Source organism: Triturus cristatus, chromosome 1_2 (assembly GCF_964204655.1).
Source record: "Triturus cristatus chromosome 1_2, aTriCri1.1, whole genome shotgun sequence".
Classification (NCBI taxonomy): domain Eukaryota; kingdom Metazoa; phylum Chordata; class Amphibia; order Caudata; family Salamandridae; genus Triturus; species Triturus cristatus.
In genome coordinates this window covers 804,551,785-804,577,827 of record NC_140580.1, presented here as the reverse complement: position 1 = coordinate 804,577,827, position 26,043 = coordinate 804,551,785, and the positions used below count along the sequence as shown (strand labels likewise).

At 40.2% G+C, this 26,043-nt stretch overlaps 1 protein-coding gene across 2 annotated transcripts in view; it reads right to left on the bottom strand.

Annotated features, from left to right (window-relative positions):
- Window positions 1–966: 966 nt before the first annotated feature.
- Window positions 967–26,043, bottom strand: part of AJAP1 (adherens junctions associated protein 1) — an 896,426-nt gene continuing 871,349 nt past the window's right edge. For both annotated transcript variants that reach the window (XM_085608867.1, XM_085608866.1), the window contains one exon: window positions 967–11,903. Coding sequence is in view for 1 of the 2 variants with exons in the window: in XM_085608866.1 (XP_085464992.1) it covers window positions 11,882–11,903 (22 nt within the window). In the remaining variant the exon portion in view is untranslated. The remainder of the gene's footprint in view (window positions 11,904–26,043) is intronic.

Below are 26,043 nucleotides of genomic sequence, written 5' to 3'. Positions count from 1 at the left end.
AGCTTCAACTCCAGGATTGGTTGGATGAGGCTAATCCAGCGCTCATTTTGAGGCTGGGGGCCTGTGTCTGCAATCCCTCAGCTGTTTTGCAGCACTGGGTTTTCAGGCTCTGAAGTGCGTTTGACAGATTGTCCGGCTGTAGACAGCCAGCCAATCTGTCATGCACACTTGAAGCAGTCAACCTGCAATATACAAAAATCTATCTGCTCTGCCCCCACCATCACACTTATGCTAGCGCAGCCGGCGGCACACAGAATATTAAAATGGTATCGTAATGACCATTCTAATATTTTGTGTATACTGGCTGCGCTCACAGCAGGAGGGGCGATGCTCCTACGCATTAATGGAGGAGCTGCCGCTGCTCAAGACCATATTGGTGTGTGCAAAGAATTGCTGATCTTTCTGACAAGTAAGTGGATTTTGGGCTTCCAAGAAGTAAATTACAATATGCTAGCATTGAGTACAGAACCTTCAAAAGGACACGTTGTCATACTAAAAAGAGATAGCAAAATAATCAAAAATAAGTTCACAAAAACGACCACATGATCTAAACTGGTGATAGCCTCCAGTAACCTAAGAGCTTGACACATAATATAGACTAACATTCATTTTATTGGAAAACACCTCGTTTGCAATATTTCAATGAAATGTGTCTGCAGACGAAAAACAGTTTTGAAGGATTATGGCTGGTTTTACCTTTCGTGAGAGCAAATATTTAATAACGTTAAGGAAATCACAAGCGCTAGCATTTATTGTATGTTTCTCTTTTTTAATAGCAACATCAGAGTACTAAATTTACAAGGGGAAATTGGAATAAATCGCATTTACAGTGCTTTGAAATACACAGCTTTGAAATACAGAAAACAAATAAAAAACATGTTTAACCTTCACTGAATTAAACCCCGCCCTCTACCCACTGATCCCGCCCCCTGCCCTCACATCCTCAAAAAAGGTTATTGTGTCCTTGTAGATTAACATGACTCCGTGATTTGAATAAAAAAAGGAAAATACGACAATAAACTGACACAATATTTAAAATTCTCTTTTTTTACTGATATATATATATTTGTATATATGTATATTTACATATATATCTTTTCATAAAAGTAACAGAGGTACTCCATGTAGAACATGTGGATAGAAAACGAAAATGAAAATGAAACTTTCATCTCAGAATTTGAAAAAAAAGAAACACAAAGTTCACTGTACACGTTGAGCAAGCAAAACGTAAAACGTGTGAAGTTTTTGCAAGAATCTGTGCCCTATTATTTGTGCAGCTTTTCGGTTTAGAATGCTCTTTCCATATTTCACTTCCATGTGTCACGGAAAACAATTCAGTGCATACGAGAACTTGACAAATTCAACAAGAATGTTAGAAGCAAGAACAGCATGGTACATACAATTAATGAGCTGCATTTACTACTGCTTTTGAAAACGGCAGATTGCGATTTTAGATAAAATATGATTTGGTGTTGAAATTATAACTGAAAGGGTATGTTCTCCTGCACAATCATGTGAATGAACCCAAACAATGTTCACAAAACATAGCATAGCTGCTTATAATCACAGTGCAGATTTAATACTTTAACAGTGACCTTGATAGACTTCACAATGTAAAGTTTATCACGAGATGCAGAAAGGGGCAAAATGCTAACTGCCTAAAATACAACTGAAATAACTGATGTAATATAACATTCTTCTTAGATCCCATCTGCCAAAACCGCTACTAAACCATATATATGTCTATATCTATATATCTATATATCTATATATATATATAATTTTTAGTATCATTATGAGACTTTATTGTCATTTTACTCCTTCTAAACATACTTGCTTCCGTGGACATTTTTACCTATTGTTCGCATTCTGATTGGTTGAACCCCTCACATTCTGAGTAAATGCTCTACTTGGTGATTTGTCAATTTTAATGTTTTAACATGAGGTAGTACAACCCTTGGGTTGTTAATGCAGTTAAGGATTATCAAGGTTTTTAAATGTTGTATACGGAAATGTATGACCTCTCAAGTGAGATTAACATCCTCACTGTTGTTGTTAAATACTGGTAGTCTGACTTATTGTTTTCTTTAATAAATCAAATCTCATTGACAAATGTCTCTGTTCCATAGTGAATGAATGCAAATTGCAGTGACTTGATTTATTTGCCTCATAAAATTATAGTACAACCGAATGTTAGACACCTTCAAATGCAAAGACATCCATGGAGCACACGCGATAGAGCTTGATTTAGTAGTGCTGTAAAATGTACATCACCAGCTTTGCATAGAAAGGGTAATGTTGCTATGAAAAATGCAGCTAATGTACAAACCATACCAACTATGCAGGTGTTGCCCTAAAGACGTTAGAATTGACCATCCCTGCTGTATGTAAGCACTCAAAAAAAGAGTACAGAACAAACACTGCGATGTGGACCTAGTCACCCTTCAAACAACTCATCTCATCAGTTTAGAATATTGCCAAATGAAGAATATTCGTTTACAGCATAAAATGTCAGTACTGCCTCATTAGAGTTACTCAGAATTATAGGTGGTAATGCTTGACTTACTGTTACCACACGGTCATGTTACTGGCCCTTTTGACTATGCGACCCCATACCACATTTTCTATCACTCACTGGAGAATCATTTACGGTCCCAGTTTTATTTACTGGTAAAACCCCACATAATTCTTATTTCTGAGCAGTTTTCCCTGAGCAAACCCGTCACAGGAATATTTGCATGGATGTGCATAATGTCTGAGCTGCGCTCTCAGGACAGCAGTGGATGTTGCGAACACTGGAAGGTCAAAATTACTATTATTGCTCCTGAACAGAATATTTGGGAAAAGAGCAACTTCCCCCCACACTTTACAGGAGGCCTAATTTGTATGCCAAATCTAGTCCTGGAATATTTTGGGGAAGCTGTATATCCCCCAAGTATTTTTAGGTATGGTTGAATGGTAGAAAGTGCTGCCCCGATGGTGCAGCTCAGGCCAAAAATGCGGGAACACCACTGGGACTAAACATAATTAATGCTCAGTTTGTAATATGAAATCAGGTACAATACCTCATCTGGGTTAGCTTGCAGATTAAAACTGGGCTCTAAATTAGCTCTTGTACAATTACAGGAGAAAATCCTGCAATTCAGAATGAATTTTAGATAAATATGAAATTTATTTTATGGTTTTGACCAAACTACTTATTTTACAGTTAGAAAGTCTTTCTCTTAGTTCTGCTTTTGCCTTCAAGAATATTGAATTTAAAGTATTCCTAGTTATTGTACTTTTAGAACAGCCACCCAATAATTTTGCATTTATAATCTAGAAACCTTGAATCTAGAATATGTAGAACATATGCACCAGCACATGAAATGTATTATCACAAGTATGTATTTTATCAGAGGTACTAATCAAATATTGGATTGTATGTCAATATCTAGAGTTTCCAAACCATTTTCTCCAAAGTAAAAAACGCATTTCATTACATTTATTACAGCACTTCGTGCAAAAGCATCAAGTACGATTTTCCCAACCATTGTGGCCTTACTAGAAGATACCATTCAGTGGAGAGGGCATGGTCACATTGATTCCACCTTTAAGTCAGTAGAGAACTGAGGACAGCAAGCAGTTTTGAACAACAGGTGCTCCAAGGAATTAAACATGATACTATATCATTACCAGCCACATCTGTTGTGTCTGCCAGAATATTGTTCGAAAATGCAATACATATAATTGGTCATGTGAATACAAGCATTTTGTACATTTTCATGGCAAAATTATTTCAATCAAAGTTACACAAGTTGTTTGGCACTAGTTACTGAGTATGACAGCACATATGGCAATGATACAAGTTTTTTTCAGATTCTTCCTATTAATCATCCCCTTAGCAAGCATTTATTAGAACTAATACATACTGAAGGATATACTTGATGATTTGGAAAATTGTAGCTTTGGTCTATTTTTCAGATCTACATTTCTAAAGAAGTGCAAGGAGGCGTTACAAAAGTGGAAAATTCGCATATTTCATATTTGAGGATCATGGAATTTCTTGTAGTGAATTAGAGATTTTTATATTGCAATTAAGTGCAAATGTGTGTGCATTACTCATATTAGGAATAGCCATAACAGTGTCTTCCTTGTTTTCAAAATCTCTTGTCTGTCGGGCACTTCATTGAAGTTCATTTCAAGACAGCATAAAGTACTCCTGCAGAAATGTTGACTATATTCAATGCCAAAAACATCAAAACTGGGTCACGAGTTTGTAAAATATGAGTCACTGATCTAAATTGTGGAATCTTTTACTCTTCTAGTTAAGTATGTGAAAAGGACCAACTTCATATGTTTTGCATATACAAGTTCATTTGATGAAACTGATAAAAAATCTGGTAGTAATGGTTCGCAGCATGGACTCTCTCTCCTCTGGGCTGTTGTGCACTGCTCTTGCTGCACTAAAGGTAGCAATGTCCCTACTGAGCTGGAAGTTTGCTGCTGACACACCTGGTCATCTGAGTGATGTGAGTTCCAATACAAAAAGGCAATTTCGACCCCTCCTTCTTAAAAGATCTGTAAAATGAGAACCATCAGATGTAAAGGTAAACCCCATCATTTACAGTGCTTTGAAATAGTGAAAGGGTAGTTAAACATGTCATGCTATCCTAGGAGATTTTTAGAGAGCATGGCGAACCGGAGTCATTCCAGTGCTAGTTGAGAAGGAACTGTTCCACAAAGACTAGAGGTGCCATATGAAGGTTCTAGACTTAAAAAAACAGGTCTTAAGAAGTATTTGAAAACTTAGTTTATTGTCCATGGACCGAATGTACAAAGGGAGGGAATTCCAGATTTTGGCCACATTAAAGTAAAAATGCCGCCCTCGGCTTCTGGCTCTTCTGATGGTGGGCGCGGTGGCCATGAGGGAGTTGGTGGATCTTGTTAGCCTTTTAGGGGTATCGGGGATGACAAACTGGAATAGAATGGGAGGACCATGCATGTGTGAGCCTCTGTGTGAAGTGCACAGGACTTTAAATTCAATTCTTTGGGCCACTGGCAATCAATGGAGATCCTCCAAACCTTGTCTGGCTGACTTAAACCTTGGGATCCCTTACAACGTGCAGGCAACAACATTCTGTACAACTGTAAATTTTATGTTATGTAAAAATATAATCATATTGTAAGTCCCAGTGAGGGCAGATTGAATTCATGGATATTGAAATGAATTCTCTGATTTCGACTAGTAAATCTATTTTAGACAATATATATGGAATGGATGACGTTGCATTGGATCATAATTAACCATGCTTTGCTCAACAGAGTCTAATATTAAGCATACTCTTTGAATATTTATGACATCCCGTTGGAAAGTTGTACAGTCCCAATATCATTGTCCTAATAATTGAAGGTTGATTAATGTTTTATTTACAGTGCAGTGTTGTATAGCACTGACTGGGTAGGAGCAAGACCTTATACATTAGCACATACGCTAGGGACACTTCAGTATACATTTGCACACAAACAAATTGATGAACAGCTATTCCAAATAATATTATTGTTTATTGTTTCAGCTCCACTTTGCCTATCAATAACGTTTCTTCGCATATGTTCATCTGTATGCATAGGATTCTGGATATTTATTTGATAAAGTGCAAGTGCTATTGGTCCTTATAAGAAAATTATTGATACACAATTGTGTGGTGAATGAATTCAGTATATGTGGTTTGGGGTTTCTCCTGTGTGATCTATAAATATTATATTTGATTTGTGAAATGAGCCAGGACATCAAAGCCAGTCAGTTTTGAGGAGGCCAAGTACAGTATAGGTACATTTAGCCCAATACTTGATTCCTGTATAATATGTAATGGTACAAAGACACAGGAATACAGTCCCTATTGTATAAAGGCAAAAAAAGAAAGAAGGGAAACTGTGAACCATGATAACTAATACGAGAGACATCTCTTGATTAGAAATCTTTTCCACATTATACCAAAGAAGACTTGGAACATGAGTAATCGCTGTTAGAAAATTGAGAAGAAAAAGTTATACATGTACCGGCTGCCTTCGCAAAACTGTTGTCAAATTGGTAAGAATTTTATTCAAGCACTTCAGCACATTATTCTGAGTAGGTCTGAGCTAATGGCAATGTCATGTCCTGTACTTTTGACTCTCCTAAACTAAAGTTTTGCAACTAGTTTGATCAAACAAGACATGGGGACATTTAGAAAAAAAGGAGTTGGGGGTAATAATTGAAACATACTCTAGGGCACAACCACAACCCTACTTAAAGTGGAATTAGGAGCACAGAATCCATATGTTTCTCTATTTCTCCATATGAATATCTTGTCATTAAAATCTTTTACAGGAGCATGGACTGGTGTGGCCCGAGAGAACAGACTGTGTGATTTATGCCGAATCTCTATTCAAACTTTAAGGCATGTACTTTCGATTTCATGGAGTATTATTTGCGTTGACTGTTGAAACCTTTATTCTTGAAATATGGAGTTCGATCATCAAAATAATGAATGCATTTATTATATTACCAAGTGAATGAAAAGATGCTCTAAAATGTTAACTTTTTTTCAAATAGGTATTAACTGAGTATTTTTGCTTTTTTTTTTAAGTGGTTCTCTCTTTAGATCTGTCTCTTGAAATACATTTGAGTGTTAGTCTTGGTAAAGCCCTGTCCATCCAATTGGAAGAATAGCTCTGACTGTACTTTGTCCAACTTAAAGCATTCTATTTATTGTTCCTTTCTTATAAACAAGTTAAATCTGTGATTGTTTCTGCAAAGCTTCTTCTAAACACCAATCATTTTCATCAAGCTGCATTGCCAATGTATGAGTTGTTTTTTTTCAAAATGAATAATAGGTGAAGAAAGTATATTTTGTTTCAAACATAATGTAATCTTCCAGGATATAAAAGTGAATAAAACAATATGATGTCTCTCTTTCTACATTAATGTTGCACAAACAATACAAACTCTCCATTTCTGTTCTAGGGCCATATAATTATTCCATTCTTTATGAGGTTTCAAAGCAGAACAGATCTGTGCATTTCTTTTTTTCACATATACAGTTCCTACATTAGCTAGAAAAAATCTCTGAGTCAGTGCATGTGCTGTTGACTACAGAGCAGCCTATGCACTTAATCTGACATTTTTAATGTATGTGATCAAGACAAGAAGAAGAAACGCATAGCTCCCTTTCTGCATCAGCATAGCACAGGGAACAGTATCATGATATGGCCCAGGTACAAATCATTGAGCGATATATCCAAGCTAAATATGAAGCAAAAGCTGGGGAATGTATCATGAAATTGTGTATTCATCCAGTGAACAGCCGTGCACCTCTTTTGTATTTGGTTGCACTTCCTAAAAAGCATATATTTAACTCAGAATGTGTCTGAGTTAATGCATGTACTGCCGACAATAGAGCTCAAAAACGATGAGAAATATCTTTATTTCTTCTTGATACTTCTTCTTTCCATGTGTGCTCATAATGCAGCACACATGGAACGAGGAATACACTTCTAAGGATTTTTGTTTGTGCTGGAAGGTGTGCCTCCCTGCAGAAAAACTATTCTGCCCGTAACGCAGGCACCCTTGACCCATGGTGCAATGGTGATTACTTTGGTGCTAGGCAGCACACGATATGCCACGGTCGCCCTGTTAATAAGCAAACATAGTGAGAGACTCTGGGACACTAGCCAACTAATTTAGGCATGAATCCAAATACCAAAGGGGTTAAATAATTCTCTTTAACTGCATTATTGCTGCCGTATACATTTTAAAATATTAGTATTACTTTGTGATATTTTCTATCAGTCTGAGGTTAATCATATATGTGCTGCTTGAGATGTTTTCAATGTGTGATTCTCATTAGCGGAATATTGCAAGAGTACTCAGAAATGTAAAAAAGGGCATAAAAAGTAGTTGGCGCATTCACTAATTTAAATTAGAAACAAGAAGTTTCATACTCTTCCATTTACTATACACTTAAGAAATTGTAAGAAATACTCCCCTGTCAACGTAAGTTGTCCAATTGCTTCTCCCCTTCTCTTTTCTAGAATATTTCACACAGTTTTTGCCATGATTGCCCATGCTGGCATTCAACGGCACTTCTGCATTTGTTTCCTTATAATTTAATTCTGTAAAGTTCACTAACACCTCCGTGATCTGGTGCCTTTTGTGCATCAGCATGAGCCTTCGGTTGTCCAAAACACTGGTACGATGTTTAGGGAAATCCTGGGAGCAATTTTGTTCACTACCCCGATCCTTGCTTAGTTGACTCTACCTGTGTCTCTAATCTGATTTTATACACAAAAGAGTAGGTTTGTTGCCCTACAATTCATTAGGTTCCAATACATGTGGGGTTTAATAATGATTGTTTTCCTACATATTCTCTCTTGGCTGAGGGCGTAGTCTAAGGTTGCTCTTTTTCATCAAAGGCATTTAGAATTATATCCTGATATTTACTGAGGCAACTATATTAGGCAAATCTATTAGACCTGCCATTAAGGACTCAGCAATACCACTCATGATAGAAATTCCTGGAATCTTAACTGGCACAAAACGTTGATAATACTTTACCTCATTAAAATTGTGGATGTTTAGAATTATTTCGAAAGGGAGCTGACAATTAAGCAAAAGATGCCCCTGAAATAGATTTTTTTAAACACTTTCCGATTTTAGAAAAAAGGTGAGTGGGAGGTTTTGATTTTATACTATAATGAAATTAAAAGCAAATCTGGAAAATATCAGCATGTCTGACTCCATATTGCTAGCTCAATAAAAAAGTTAGGAAAATGTTTTGTTTGACATGTCTGTCTCTCAAGTTAGAAATTGTTATATTCCCTCGTCCATAGTACTGGTACAATGAAAGATAAAATTGGATATTTAATCAGTCAGAACTTCAGATTCTATCTAGATTCTATTTTTGACTTGTGTAGTTGGAAATTAACTTGCTCCAATATTTACTTCACTAGTTTGGGACCAATTAGTTCCAGATAAGACCAACTATAGGCTTAAATGGGAAAGTACTAATTGAGCCTAAGTAGAGTAGTCCTCGATACCCTTTCCTCAATGAAGTATTGATCAAATGCAGCATGTGAAATGGAAGATTGTACATATCTTACTGAACTGGAAAAAGAAAGTAGACAAACCTACTAGATAACAGTGTCCAGGCAATGTGGAATTATCAGGATTTATCAGGTTTTTTTTTTTAACATAACCCCTCAAAACATGAGACACCAAGGTCTCTACTTTAGATAATATTTTATGTTTAAAAAATGCAACTATTGGCTTGGTTGATGACATATTCAAATGTTTTCCACCAACCAAAACTATTGTAACAACACATGGGTTTTATTAGACGAGTTTAAAATGTAATGTCAAGCTTTTTCCAAGTGATTAATTTAATACAGTGATACACTGCTTATAAACCGCCTAATGTTGCACCTTAACCCCACTATGTAAGCTGTTAATGTAGAAAACAATGTAATGATATTTTAGAAGAGGGGAAAGATGTTGGTGGAGAAAATATTATGGTCTGTGATTGCGCCTTTTGAAAATATTGATATGAGGTTCACAGTGACAAATATGATGGTTCATTTATCAGACATAGCCACCCAAACTGCATACAGCTAAGACACTGCAATTCACAAGGGGATTCTCTTGTAACTTGCATTCCACACGTAGTGCATGTTTGCATATCACAGGGCTCCATGGCGACTTGCTATATCATAATCTTTTTTAAAAATGGGCAGATTTAATTGGGATGGAACATGGTGTATTTCCCTGACCGCATCCAAAACGTATGTGTGACCCTATCATGAACAAATGCGCTAGGTCAGAGCAGAGCTGAGCGCCTTTCCTTTGCCGGTACACTTTTTAGAGTGCATACAGGTAACTCGGAATTTCTCTGAGTAAATGCATGAACAGTAGGTCGGATAAGATGGAATAAGTGGACACTGATTGCCTTGCTCTGTTGGCAAGCTTTGCTATCTACAGCTCTTGCATTACCGCAGAGACATTCTCAGTTACATGTATGCACTTTTGACCCTGCCATCGCTTCGACTTTATGCTCCACCTTCACAGCTGTTTCTAGTAAGGCCGCTGGAGATCTACCCACAGATCATTTCAAGGCATAGCTGTGTACTAAAATAATCTATGTCAACTATATCTATATCAATCCATATTGAATTTAAATTAGTATATAAATTATAATACTGCCATCTGGAAATGGCAACCTTTGATCTGTACTGTAATATACATATTCATTCAGTATTCCTCTGAAGTCATTTTCGCAACTGGACTATACGGAGATGTTAAGATAGCCATTACAATTTTTCATCTTTTATTGGCACATTGAACTCACAAAGATTGCTCTGATTCACCTAAAAACAAAGGATTTGAGAAGTTTGAGAAAGCAAAACATTGGAATATTTTGGGTTAGCTATCTTTAATGCAAGCAGATATCAAACCCAGAAAGTTCACCTGAAATTTTAAATGTAAACGATAACCCTTATACAATTGTTTTGATCAATTGGAAACTTAGTAGCCATTTTAGGGGCAATTATTGACATATTTCCTAGCACATTAAAAATGTTTGCAACTGAATTTGGAATTACAGTGAATCAATATGTCTGTGAGTGCAAATTTGGTACTAACTGGTTTCAATGAAATCTCCCTCAGCCCAGAAATGCATTAAGGGGCAAGGGAGGTAATTAGGCTTGCAAGGGGGTAAGGTTAACAATCCACTCTTTCAACATGCATAACCATGAATTTGATTCTGGAAACAAAGTGCAGGTTATTGCATGAAACATATTGGTACATATTACACAAATTGAGCCACTCAATATGTCAAGCATATTTCTTCAGCTACTGTACTGTATGTAGCCTACTCTCGATTTGCTTGTTCTGAAAATCAGTTCATTTGGGATATACATGAATTTGGATTGAAGTATCATTTAAGACATAATGATGTTTTCTTTTTTTCCATTTTGCTCCTTTTTTGCCAGACTTCTTCTTGATGCAAAGTATAAACTCGTCCTTTATCCTAAGGTGCTATGGGCTGTGCACAGCACGCCGGTTCATCTCCTCTTTCACATTGTCCTGAACGTGAAATGTCACCAAACCATACTGCTCCATTAATTTCGCTGCAGGCTTCAAAGGGTCACTACTGATGTGCTGCCAACAATGCTGTGAAAAAGCAAACTGTCACATTAATTGTTCTATGTCATGAGTATGTTCCCCAAAATGGCAGGTCTCTAAGGCTCAGAAACACATTTTTTACTTGTATTGAATGAGTGTCACTGTACCTACTATACTGGGAAGAGTTTGCATGATTTGAATCTATCACTTCATTTAAGAAATTTTCAAAGAAGGTCAATTCTTATCTCTTGGCTAAATCTTTAAATATTCTCTAAAGTTGCTGGTGTACAAAATAATATTGGATGCACTGCCTGTGAGTTTAAAGTGATATGGTATTAACAAAGAACACTCACACTATCATAAAAGACAGCCCACCCGTGCTTCTCCTGATACTTCCAAGATGTAGCTCATTTTAGCGCCTTTATCCAAAAGAAGTCTTTCATTCACTATATGGCACATTATGGTTTTATTGGCACAGGTTCAAAATCACAGTCCAAATCCAAAAAAGGAAAAAAAACTCAATGGTTGAGTCCTTTAGATTCGAATCATCTTGTTTCCCATCTTCACAACAATTATTTATTTTTCCATAGTTTGCTTTCTTCAAAAACATATTCTTTGAAAAAAAAACAGTACAGTATCTGCGGGCATACTCCATTTATATAAAAATATATTTGTCCAACAGATCATCTTCTTTTTGAGTCCCACTGGTAAACAAAAATAGTAGCTCCCTGTCCTTTTTTTTTTTTACAGGTTCACTAATGGAATCCTGCAAGAATAGGGGAAAAAATGAGGAAGAGAAGAAAAGACATAGTTAGAATCCACACATAAACAAGAATGAGCATAAAATAAATTCTGAGTTAACATTAAAATCATAGATATGTTGTTAAAAATGTTTTTGTAATGTTTCTTTAGGGCCTGTTGCTAATCACATTCACCTATATGAAAGTCATAAGAACTGCATTAAAGACATTTTTTAGAAGTGACCACAGTGGCATGGGCTTTTATCTCTACCTCATTTCAAAGCAGCTACTGCAAAGTCAAACTGTGGACATGCATAACTTAAAACGTAACTTTCAAAAATTACTTAATAATTGGTCTTTGGTCTTTGTTCTCCAAACATGTTTAGTGCTGATCACCTAAGCTGGTAGCTCCTTTACTAAACATATTCAGACTGAAGTTAGGATTACCATGCTTTGCCTCTGGGTTATGGAAATTGCTTTAAAGAAACAATCTATTACATAAAATGGTGTTTCCTCTACAGGCACATAAACAAATTATTTAGTGAGTGATCGTAAAAGTGGACATTGATACTATGCTTTCCCTATGTACTTTGTGTATTGTTTTTTATTATTGAAATCAATGATGGTGGTATAGGTATCACTTGGTTGGTTGTGTGTGAGTGAGTGGAGAGGTGGGGTCAAAAAGGGTGGGGTTTAAAATAAAGAGGCTGTAGACAGAGCTTCTTGTACTGTGCAGAACCAGTGACCTTGTTGATGAGAGCACAGCATAAAACTGCTTTCTAAACTTAACCAAAGATAGTTGCTTTGCATGGAATCAAAAGCAGATGTAGGCCACAGACATGCAGAGAGAGCTAGCCCGGTCAATTCTTAATTAGACTATTCAAATCCTATTAAAATCTTTAGTAACCTGTATCAGTGTCTGGGTATCACAATAAAAGTGGCCCCTATTAGTAAACTGGATAGCTGAAAAAGTAGCCCACATTTGAAAATCAAGCAAGTTTTGAACTTGTAAAGACAATCTGTATGTGTATTTTGCAAGGTATGGGAGACTACATGGATTTGTGTTTTTGCAGGCAATGTTTGCTTTATTCTCAGTGAAATCAACAGTACAAAGCGGCCCACCTGGCCATACAACTGGCCCACAAACAGGTAAAACAAATGTCCCACGCGGTGATCTGTCAGACCAGCCTGTCCTACTCTGCCTGATTGCCCCATAGGTCTGTCCAACACTGACCTGTATAATCAAATAGGCGTTCTCCCCTGCAAACGAGACTAAGTGATTTTTTCTTGAGCTTAAGTTCAAATATTCAGTAGAAGCATTTGATTTCTTGAGCAATCAGTTATTTTACAAACATTTCATATGGGAGAACCCAACCCCACTCCCTCTTTCCTGGCATCTGCACTCCTACCGATGTGAGGCTCACACAGCAAACCTGGAATATTCTACTAGTTTTCATTTTGACCTGACTCTAAAACACTATTGCTTGTAAAAAAAATGTATTGCATTTTTTCTCAGATGAGATCCCCCCCCTCTAAAAGTCTCTTGAGCAAATTCATGCTTACTCACTGTGCACTGTGCATACTCGTGCAGGTAAATATAGGATTTGGTCTTATGCACAGCCGCTTTTAAAGCTCACCACTGCATTTCTCAATTGTATACTTAATCCACTTGTTTAAAGGTAGGTGGCAATTAATACAGTTGTTAACATTTATCATTAAATGTCCAGAAATCTTTCATAACTATTTGAAAATAGTGTGAAAATCTAGTGGGGGTAAATGGCAAATTAGAAATGGATATCTCTACTTGGGTGAGGAATCACAAAACATTTACATCAGCAAAGTTTCAACTAAGTACTCATAAAGTGCAATTTACGAGTGCATACGATACATCCTAATTAAAATAACTTAGACGTGTGAGCATTTTAGCCCTAGATGGAAACAAAGAACTCAGAAAATATCCAGGTTTGGATTATGTGCAGTTAATTGTAGTGGAGGCTGCTAGCTATAGTGGTGAGGTGGGCAAACCACTGCTGTGATAAATGATATGCTTTTAAAAATGTGATGCTGCAGTCTGATGTCATAACCATTCATAGCTTGCCATATTTCCTTGTGCACTCCTTTTATTGAGTGACAAGAGATCCATTCTTTCCAACACTTTTAAGCATATTCAACAATACAACACAATGCAATGTCATACACAAAGCTAGACCCAAAAAAATATACTATAGAGGGACCAAAATAACTACACCTGCTGGGAACCTAAATCCTAAAAAAAAGGCCTCCTACCAACTGGTGTCATACAAAAATGCTTTCTACCAATCGTTCTGCTGCGTGAGTGGGAAGGCCTTCGCCTGAACTTAGCTGACTGTGGACCTGAATCGCTGCTGGATGGAACTCTGACGTAAAAGAAAACATTTTTGGAGCAGAGTTAAAGGGGGTCAACAAAATACATAAAAAAAGAAAAAAGTCCTTTACCTTGCTTCATTTTGCTCCAGCTCCAATCTTCTTCTCTACTCCAGCATGGGCCCACTTAAATCCCTTAACCAATCCAGGTGCTTCTCTTATGCTGAGAGAAGCACCAGTATTGATTGGATGGAATTGGCAGACTGGATGCTCCATCAAACCCTAGTGCTTCAAAGTGCGCATATCACTTTGGCAGGAGCAAGACAGCTAGCCAAAGTGAGAGGCACACTTTAGAGCATCCAGTCACCCACTACTCCTGTTGACAAGGGGACACAACCTGAATATCTTTCATCTCAGGGCTGGCGCTCCTGCAATGTGCACAAAAGTAAAAAATAAAATGGCATTGAAATCCTTGCATTGCCATTTTATTTTTTCCTGCACAGCTTGCAGCGGGTGGGGGGTTGACGCTCCCCCACCATCGTGAAGAAACTGCTGCTGGTCAATCATTTTTGCAGGGGAAAGACCTAGGTGTCGATTGGGATTGTTAAAAAAAACTGTCATAATTGTGAAGGTATTCATCCACACTCCTAGTCTCAGGGGCAGATTTACAAGCCCCTTGCACCACTTTTGCATCAGTGGTGCAAGGGGCTTGTAAATCGGCCGATTCAGATCCGAGTTGGATCTAGAGTGTTTTCCGACCGAGCCGGACCCCTACAGTCCAACTGAGCGAGTACAATGCGCACGTATGCTGTCGGACTCGGTTCGGTCGGACTCCCATGGAAGTCAATGGGAGCCAGTTGTACAACGCGTACATGCGCTCCCATTGACTGAATGGGTACGTCTCGAACAAGTGCGCCCCCTACAGTGGGTACGCACCGGTGTCATCCGCACCATACATGCCTGTGTTGGGGAGACCCATAGGTCTCCCCCTGGGTGTGAGTCGTATGGCTGCGGGTGTCGGGGGGTCCGACGCGAACCCCCGAAGTCTGACACCAGGAGATTTTGTGTGCCAGACTCTCCGGCTCGCACCGGTTGTCCAACGCGTGCATCGTACTGGCTCGGTCGTGAATCGCATCCATTGCACGCCACGGTTAGCTTACGACCGAGACGTAAGGAGCGGTTGGGACCCGGAAACGACTCGGTCGGTGAATTTCATGTAGCTCGCATCATACTGGCTTGCTCGTACGGCTGTACGAGTCGGTCGGAAAACACGCGTACGGCTCGTAGTTTTTCTGGCCGGATCGCGTTCGGTGCCCTTCCGACCTAGATCGGAATCGGCCCCTGAGAGTCAAGTGTGGCCTGGAAAGGCTCAGAAGGTTGTATGTATGTCTGTGGACATTCACAAACCATTTTCCAACCTGCAGTAATTCTGAAAATGGTTGATGATTTAATCCTGTTCAGGGAAGGAGTAAATCTCTTTCCAGGGGGAGTAGGAGTAAAAGAAATACCAGTATAATTAGAGGGGGTATAAAGGTAGCGTGTTCTCCACTTAGAAATGCATTTTACCCATGGAGAAAAAAAGAAAACAAAATAGCATATGCATGTGTACTTGCTCAGTTTTTTTCATGCATGAACATATGAGTGTGTATTTCAAAATGAGGAACGAAAACTCAGAAAAATATTTTTCAAGAATTTCCCAGAAATTTTAAATTACAACTGACATAGGTTAGATTTACAGCTGTAGTCCTGAAAAGCTTTGTGGATTCCTGAAATGAGTAAACATGTGAATGTGCATTTGCTGACTCATAAACCTTGTGATCTTTCACTAGTGGAACAATTGGAGGTTTGAGATTAGGCATAAATTTAGAAGTATATGACCTTTTACATTTAGGAGCATGTGCTCTAAGATTTCTGTGAACCGCATGACATTAGTAACTATAACAAATTCTAGACACAAGCCCAGACTTCTAATAATACAGTTTTATTTGTGAATCTGAACCTCTGTCCATCCGGCCCAGAGTACTATAATTGTGTTTTCTGACAATAGAAGAGTGCCTGCAGTTCATAGATTTTGGCACAGATTGCATTTTAAGTAACTGTGAAGTTATTTTCTTTGATGTTTTTGAAGAGGTTTCACAGTAAGGCTGGGCAACTTCTCTTTAACTAAAACCTTTAATCAAGATTCGTGCACAAATTAATAGAAAACTTTAAAAAAGAGGTTTTTTTCCAAAACATTGCATTTGTTTCCCTTGTGAATATTTTTAGAATTATGCTGTTTCCTCTTTATCTTGAGAACTTTAAATATCATTCATATGTATTGCCTAGCCATGACCCTTTATTAGGCCATCAAACTGCATTCTAATTAAGTACTTCCTTTCTTAGAAATAACGCCTGCACCCAATTTTTACTCCAAGAAATTATATTCTACTTTTACAAAAATATGAATATATGTTTAGCAGTTTAAATATGTGCACTTTGTATTATACTAAACGAGATTGGTTTAGAATGTTTCTGATCTCTGAATAATTAAAGTAAGCATTTATGAAAATTGTAGGAATATTGGTTATTAGTTGGGGTGGATGTGAGTCTTTCATAATTGTTGGACTTGCCAATTTCTGTAGGGTCATCCCCAAACGTTTTACCTTCCATCTCCTATTTTTGGTTGAACTGGATTTTATTGGCCTTAAGACTCTGTGCACTTTATCGCTGCTAACCACTGCTAAAGTTCTTGTGCTCTCTTCATTAAACATGGTACACCCAATTGGCATATTTATTTTACTTACAAGTTCCTAGTGAAGTGGTACTACTTGTACCCATAGCCTGTAAATTAAATACCACTATTGGGCCTGCAGCACTCATTGTGCACCCACTTAAGTAGCCCTTCAAACATGTCTGAGGCTTCTCATTGTTGCTGGTGTGTGCAGTTTCAAACTGCCATTTTGGTCTGGTAAATTTGCAGGCCTAAACCTTCTCACTAAATACATAAATGTCACCCCTAGGGTAGGCCCTAGGCAGCCCTTAGGTGAGGTTGCATTGTGTTTAAAAAATTGGACATATATTGGTAGTGAAAATCTCTTAAATTCACTTTTCACTACTGCAAGACCTACCTCTCCCATAGGATAACATTGGGTTACCTTATTATATTTAATGAGGGAAAACTTTTGCTTGGGATCAGATAGGAATGTCTAGTTTGGTGTCTACAGAATTGGAATTTAAAACCCTCTTTAGTGGTAAAGTTTGATTTTAAGTCACAATTGTGAAAATGCCACTTTGAGAACGTTGGCATTTTCTTCTCCTAACCATTTGTTGCCTGCAGCCTTTATCCTGAGTTATATTACTAGGTGTAGCTATCAGTTAGAATTCTTTATTACTCCCAGACAGTTAAATAAAGGGGGAATATGTGTTGGCAGAATGAGGCATCTCTGACTTAATAGGGTGCTGAGCTTTCACCTACCACACTTGCACATCACAAAGAGTCTGTCTGATCACACTCACAAAGGGTTTGACACTAGTCTTTTGTGCCCATAAACAAGCTGGGGTCAGGGCAAGGAGGTAGGAAATTCCAAATAACTCTAGCAATGGAAATCCCTAGAACCTGCTCCTACTTCAAAGGGGGCACCAGGTCTAAGCATTGGATCTGCAGACCCAACTCTTCAGCAGACCTCTGGACCTGTGGATACTACAGAAGAAGGACTGCTGCATGCTCTGCTGACAGAAGGACTGCTACTGTGCCGTCCTCCTACTCTGCTTCCCTGCTGTAAACTTGCTGAGAAGGCAGACTGGACATGCTCCCTTCATCCCAGGCTGGAGTGACTCAAAATTTCAGCTGACTGACTTCCTGTTTGGAGCTACAGATACATAACAAGCTCACTGCATCAGCCCAGCTGACCTGTTGCTTGGACCTGCCTGAGCCCTGCTGGTCTTTGCTGTAGTGAGTTCCTGATTCTCAAGAGGTGCCCATCAGGTCCTAGACCCTTGGTGTGGCATCAGTAATGCTAGCCCTGCAAAGAAAGGAGAAATCCCGATGTTTTGGGCTCTTCTCAACCATGAATGGACCTTTCCATGCCAAGATCTTGCCACCCACGCTGCCCACACTGCCCACCAATGTGTAGGACTGTGTACCTGACTGTAGGTACTACTACGAACTCCAGCAATGCCCCGGTAAGCCAAGAACTGCACTTTGTGCTACAGCAATGACAGCCCACGGCAACCACCAAATGTGAATCTCTAGCAACGACTGTTGGTGACACCAGACAGGATCTTTGCAATACAGCGATGAATGGCCTTGATGCCTGGCCTCCTCTTTGCAACACAACAGCGACCATCCATGATGCTCTCCTTGCTACTTGCGCCCCATCCACCGCAAATTGGACTTTCGAAGGTAACTCTTCCGGTGGAACTAACCTGGTCCCTGGATCCGTCCACGCTCCATTGGGGTCGGCCTGTCTCAAATGGCCAGATAACGAGTGGTGCTTTGTGCTTTTAGACTCTATGCTTACCTTAAATCTTTAAAATTGCCTATCTCTGGTTCTACTGATTGAATTTTGTCATTTGATGGGGGCGAAGCAGGTACCTATTGCAGTCCCCTACTGTTTTTCATAGCTATCATGATGGAAGAGAACTATATTATGTTTTACAGCATGAGAACTGTTTACGAGGCAATTGGCAAAAAACATATGTAGAGAATTTGGGAGATATTCATTTATTCTTTGAGGCTTAATCAATTTTGATTTATTTGAGTAATATAAGTTGTTATTATATTACAGATAAAAAAGATCTGTCTTTGAATGTAATATATCACATTTTATCCAGAGTATGTTTTTCATGTTTATACTCTGTGAGGAGCACATGACTTTTTTGTCAAGCAAAATTGCGCTGTGTATTGAGAAATATGCAAAAACAACAGTTGATGGACAGAATGCAGAACAATGTCATACATTCACCCCAGTACAGAGATCTGGGCCTAAATCCATGGTTTTTCTGCTCATCATGCCATTCCAGTTTGAACCCAGCCACATGCAAATCAGTCTTGACCCTGTGCCTCATGGGAACAGTCCAGCCCAAACTGCCAAGCCAGGTCCTCCCTGGACTGGAACCAAGCATCCTAGGACCGGTTTCGGGGTTTCACCCCTCTTCAGCCAGGATAGCTTGATTCCAGTGGCATGGAGAGCACGGGACTCACGTCTGAGTGTACCCGTCCCACTCGGGATGACAAATGCAAAAACAACAGTTGATGGACAGAATGAAGAACAATGTCATACATTCCCCCTAGTTCAGAGATCTGGGTCTAAATCCATCTTTTTTGATCACCATGGCATTCCAGTTTGAACCCAGCCATATGCAAATCAGTCTTGACCCTGTGCCTCATGGGAACAGTCCAGCCCGAACAGCCAAGCCAGGTACTCCCTGTACTGGAACCAAACATCCTAGGACCGGTTTCGGGGCTTCACCCATCTTCAGCCAGGATATCTTGATTCCAGTGGCATGGAGAGCTCGGGACTCACGTCTGAGCATAGCCTTCCCACTCGGGGTGACAAATGCAAAAACAACAGTTGATGGACAGAATGCAGAACAATGTCATACATTCACCCCAGTACAGAGATCTGGGCCTAAATCCATCATTTTTTTGCTCACCCTGCCAGTCCAGTTTGAACCCAGCCATATGCAAATCAGTCTTGACCCTGTGCCTCATTGGAACAGTCCAGCCCGAACTGCCAAGCCAGGTACTCCCTGGACTGGAACCAAACATCCTAGGACCAGTTTCAGGGTTTCACCCCTCTTCAGCCAGGATAGCTTGATTCCAGTGGCATGGAGAGCTCGGGACTCACGTCTGAGCATACCCTTCCCACTCGGTGTGACAAATGCAAAAACAACAGTTGATGGACAGAATGAAGAACAATGTCATACATTCACCCCAGTACAGAGATCTGGGCCTAAATCCATCATGTTTTGCTCACCATGCCATTCCAGTTTGAACCCAGCCATATGCAAATCAGTCTTGACCCTGTGCCTCATGGGAACAGTCCAGCCCGAACTGCCAAACCAGGTCCTCCCTGTACTGGAACCAAGCATCCTAGGACCAGTTTCGGGGTTTCACCCCTCTTCAGCCAGGATAGCTTGATTCCAGTGGCATGGAGAGCTCGGGACTCACGTCTGAGCATACCCGTCCCACTCGGTGTGACAAATGCAAAAACAACAGTTGATGGACAGAATGCAGAACAATGTCATACATTCATCCCAGTACAGAGATCTGGGCCTAAATCCATCATGTTTTGCTCACCATGCCATTCCAGTTTGAACCCAGCCATATGCAAATCAGTCTTGACCCTGTGCCTCATGGGAACAGTCCAGCCCGAACTGCCAAACCAGGTCCTCCCTGTACTGGAACCAAGCATCCTAGGACCAGTTTCGGGGTTTCACCCCTCTTCAGCCAGGATAGCTTGATTCCAGTGGCATGGAGAGTACGGGACTCACGTCTGAGCAAACTTTTCCGACTCGGGGTGACAAATGCAAAAACAACAGTTGATGGACAGAATGCAGAACAATGTCATATATTCACCCCAGTACAGAGATCTGGGCCTAAATCCATCGTTTGTTTTCTCACCATGCCATTCCAGTTTGAACCCAGCCATATGCAAATCAGCCTTGACCCTGTGCCTCATGGGAACAGTCCAGCCCGAACTGCCAAGCCAGGTCCTCCCTGGACTGGAACCAAGCATCCTAGGACCGGTTTCGGGGTTTCACCCCTCTTCAGCCAGGATTGCTTGATTCCAGTGGTATGGAGAGCACGGGACTCATGTCTGAGCATACCCGTTCCACTCGGGGTGACAAAGCAAATACAACAGTTGATGGACAGAATGCAGAACAATGTCATACATTCACCCCAGTACAGAGATCTGGGCCTACATCAATCGTTTTTTTGCTCACCATGCCATTCCAGTTTGAACCCAGCCATATGCAAATCAGTCTTGACCCTGCGCCTCATGGGAACAGTCCAGCCCGAACTGCCCAGTCCGGTCCTCCCTGGACTGACACAAAGCATCCTAGGACCGGGTTCGGGGTTTCACCCTTCTTCAGCCAGGACAGCTTGATTCCAGTGGCATGGAGAGCACGAGACTCACGTCTGAGCACACCCGTCCCATTCGGGGTGACAAATGCAAAAACAACAGTTGATGGACAGAATGCAGAACAATGTCATACATTCACCCCAGTACAGAGATCGAGGCCTCAATCCATCGTTTTTTTGCTCACCATTCCATTCCAGTTTGAACCTGTCCCTTATCCCCTTTGCTATCGCTTTCTTTGCCCTAAGTTGGCAGGGTATGCCCAGACGTGGGTCCCTTGCTCACTTTGCCACTGGATTCAAGATAGCCTGGCTGATGAGGGTTATGAACCCGAAACCGGTCCCAAGATGCTTGTTTCCGGTCCAGGGAAGACATGGCTTGGCAGGTCGGGCTGGACTGTTCCCATGAGGCACAGGGTCAGACTGATTTGCATATGGCCATGTCTGAACTGCGGTGGTGGAGTGAGCTAAAGAATGATGACGGATTAAACCCAGATCAGTTGACTTGGGGTGAGTGTTTGATTTGCTCAAACGCTCTGTCCATCACCCCCTTTGGTATCGCTTTGTTTGCCCTAAGTTGGCAGGGTATGCCCAGACGTGGGTCCCTTGCTCACTTTGCCACTGGATTCAAGATAGCCTGGCTGATGAGGGTTATGAACCCGAAACCGGTCCCAGGATGCTTGTTTCCGGTCCAGGGAAGACATGGCTTGGCAGTTCGGGCTAGACTGTTCCCATGTGGCACAGGGTCAGACTGATTTGCATATGGCCATGTCTGAACTGGGGTGGTGGAGTGAGCTAAAGAATTATGATGAATTAAACCCAGATCAGTTGACTGGTGGTGAGTGTTTGATTTGCTCAAACTCTCCGTCCATCATCCACTTTGGTATTGCTTTGTTTGCCCTAAGTTGGCAGGGTATGCCCAGACGTGGGTCCCTTGCTCACTTTGCCACTGGATTCAAGATAGCCTGGCTGATGAGTGTTATGAACCCGAAACCGGTCCCAGGATGCTTGTTTCCGGTCCAGGAAAGACATGGCTTAGCAGTTCGGGCTGGACTGTTCCCATGAGGCACAGGGTCAGACTAATTTGCATATGGCCAGGGAAGACATGGCTTGGCAGTTCGGGCTAGACTGTTCCCATGAGGCACAGGGTCAGACTGATTTGCATATGGCCATGTCTGAGCTGGGGTGGTGGAGTGAGCTAAAGAATGATGATGGATTAAACCCAGATCAGTTGACTGGGGGTGAGTGTTTGATTTGCTCAAACGCTCCGTCCATCATCCCCTTTGGTATCGCTGTGTGTTGAGAAAAAGGCAGGTTTTGTGCTGAAATGTATCATACATCATAATGCTGCTGCATTAAATACATTTGCAAAGATCCACGTCCTAGAGTGCCATCCATTCCTCCCTTTATGATGGTGGTTTCAGTGAAAATTAATATATATTTATATATATATATATATATATTCACTGAAAAAACCATAGGTTTCACACATGTTATAGTTAGCGGAAATTTTACTGATAAAAAACCAGTGAAATTGCCCCGTTATAGTTAGTGCTGGCAACTATAACTCACGCGACCGCAATCCTCTGCTGATGCTAATACTGTATTTAGACACTTATTTGCCCATGTCTTCTTCCATACATTTTTAGCTATACATATATTACAAATATTTTTTTTTCATAAAGACACATATGTCATCAGCAGAAGATTGCGGTCGCGTGAGTTATAGTTGCCAGCACTAACTATAACGGGGCAATTTCACTGGTTTTTTATCAGTAAAATTTCCGCTAACTATAACATGTGTGAAACCTATGGTTTTTTCAGTGAATTTGCAAGGTTTTTTAAATGCTAATTCCTAACTATAACGTGTGTGAAACCTATGGTTTTTTCAGTGAATTTGTACGGTTTTTTAAATGCTAAGTTACTTTACGCCATTCGAGGCGTGCGCGCCCACTTAACGCAGTTCGTTCCGTGCACGGTTTTTATCAACTTTAATAAGCCCTGTACATTTGGTGGCCTTCCGCCACCAAAAGCACAGGGGGTGGGGTCAATGTGGATAGTGTTTTTTTTATTTCGATTTTATAATTTCATGTTGCAAAAATTTAGTTTTTTTTACCTATTAATAAGCCCTGTACATTTGGTGGCCTACGGCCACCAAAAGCACAGGGGGTGGGGTAAGTGTGGATAGTGTTTTTTTTTTTTTTTTTTTTTACCGTACGCTTACGGTAAGCGTACGGTAAGCGTACTCGGCGAAATTGCCGAAAAAAAAATAAAACCGTTTTTGCTCTTGGGGGATGTTTGGGGACTCCCTCAACATGACTATGTGGGAGGGAGTTGTCAAAACAGCCCCGTAACATGTTTTTGGCCATCTTGTTTGATAAACAACACTCAGTGCGAGAGACAAAATGGCGGCCGCCGCTTCCTGGTTTCGGCCGATTCGAATGTTTACTAAGATCTAAGAGCCAATCAGAATCGCGCTCGCGCACGCCACCGTACGCTTACGGTAAGCGTACGGTAAGCGTACCGTAAGCGGGCTCAGATATATATATTGATTTAAAGGCTATTTTCTCAGAATCTACTGAACAGATTTACACCAAACCTACAAAAGGCACTTCCTTGACCTAGGGACTACCTCTCTGCCAAATTTCTAGTAATTCTGTTCAGCCGTTCGGGCTGTAGCTCGTTCTAAAGGTCCTATGGAAAAATGCATGGGAAAAACGCGTTTTGGGACCCCCCTTTTATCTCAGCCCCCGCTTGACGAATCCCCCCGAGACTTTCAGGGTAGGAGCGGAGCGTAGCGCCCCACCTATTTTGAGAAATTCGCGAGGATTCATCGACCGGCGCCAAAGTTATTCAAAATAGAATGTTGAGGTTTTCCTATGGAAAAGGGGTCCTAACTATAACTACCTACTGGCGACCGCCAGTAGGTAATATATATATTATATATATATATATATATATATATATATATATTTATATATTTTTTTTGTGTGCATAATTTGTCAATCTATGCTTGAAAGGGTACTTATACTGAGTGCTCTCTTCTGTCTCGACAATGCTATACCTCTCTGAAGAGCTCATATGAGAGAGAAACACGTGTCAGGGGTTGCTTTTACTCATTTCAGGTTTGCTTGGATGATATTTTACCAATCCAAAGCTGTAATACTGTGCCTGGAGTGCTAAAAGGCTTTGGTCATTTTACAGCTCAGCATTGATGCCTGTCTCAGCATGGATGGCACTGTGCTAATCCTATGGTTAAAGACTTTGATAGAAAAGCAGACATTTGAGGTGAGCAGAGTGCCGCTGGTGTTGAGAGTGCTCTATACTGGAGCTGCTTCCCACCTAAACATGAGAACTACCAGAGTGTGTGTGTGTATATATGTATGTATGTATGTATGAAAATGTGTATATATATATTCACTTAAAAAACCATAGGTTTCACACATGTCATAGTTCGGTGGATATTTCACTCGTAAAAAACCAATGAAATTCCCCCGTTATAGTTAGTTCAGATAACTATAACTCGTGCGCCCTCAATCCACTGCTGATGACATCACATATTACATCACTCATGACATGGTCAGTGGCATCACTCATGACATCACTGATGACATCATCCTTGTGATAGAGTGGCGGCCGCACGAGTTATAGTTATCTGAACTAACTATAACGAGTGAAATATCCACCTAACTATGACATGTGTGAAACCTATGGTTTTTTAAGTGAATTTGCAAGGTTTTTTAAATGCTAATTCCTAACTATAACGTGTGTCAAACCTATGGTTTTTACAGTGAATATGTACGGTTTTTTAAATGCTAAGTTATGTATGTATTATTATTTTTTATATATTTATTTTACAATAAACTACGTATTAAAAAAATTATAATTTTTTTTATTTTTTTAGGGGGTTTTTCACCGTGCGCGCACGGTGCGCGCACCCCCGCGATTTAAAAAAAAGAAAATTTAAAATGTTTTTTTCTGCCTTCGGGTTCCTTCAGGGACCCCCTGACAAAGGCTAGGGGGTCAGGAACTCTCTACCCTGCCCCCTTTTCACGTTCGCCACCTTCCTTTTTCACTCTCGCACTGAAAACAAACAAAATGGCGGACGACACTTCCTGATTTCGACCGATTCAAACGTTGACTAACATGTAACCACCAATCAGAATTATGCTCGCGCACGTTAGGGTGCTCGCACGGTGCGCGCACGGTGCTCGCACGGTGCGCGAACGGTGCACGGCTATAGATATGTATGTGCTTTTAACTGCAATTTTCTCAGGAACTACTGAACAGATTGACTCCATATATGCAAAAGGCACATCCCTGAGCTGAGGACTACCTCTCTGCCAAATTTCAAGTAATTCTGCTCAGCCGTTCGGGCTGTACCTTGGACTAAAGGTCCCTATGGAAAATTGCATGGGGAAAACGCGTTTTGGGACCCCCCTTTTTTCTCAGCCCCCTCTTGACGAATCCCCCTGAGACTTTCAGGATAGGAGCGGAGCGGAGCGCCCCACCTATTTTGAAAATTTTGCGAGGATTTGTCAACCGGCGCCAAAGTTATTCCAAATAGAATGTTGCGGATTTCCTATGGAAACACGGTCCTAACTATAACTATCTACTGGCGACCGCCAGTAGATAATATATATATATATATATATATATATATATATATATATATATATATATATATATATATATATATTTAATCAAACAACTGACTCTTAATTCCATCGAACACTTAACATGGCAGGTGCCTCCTGCAT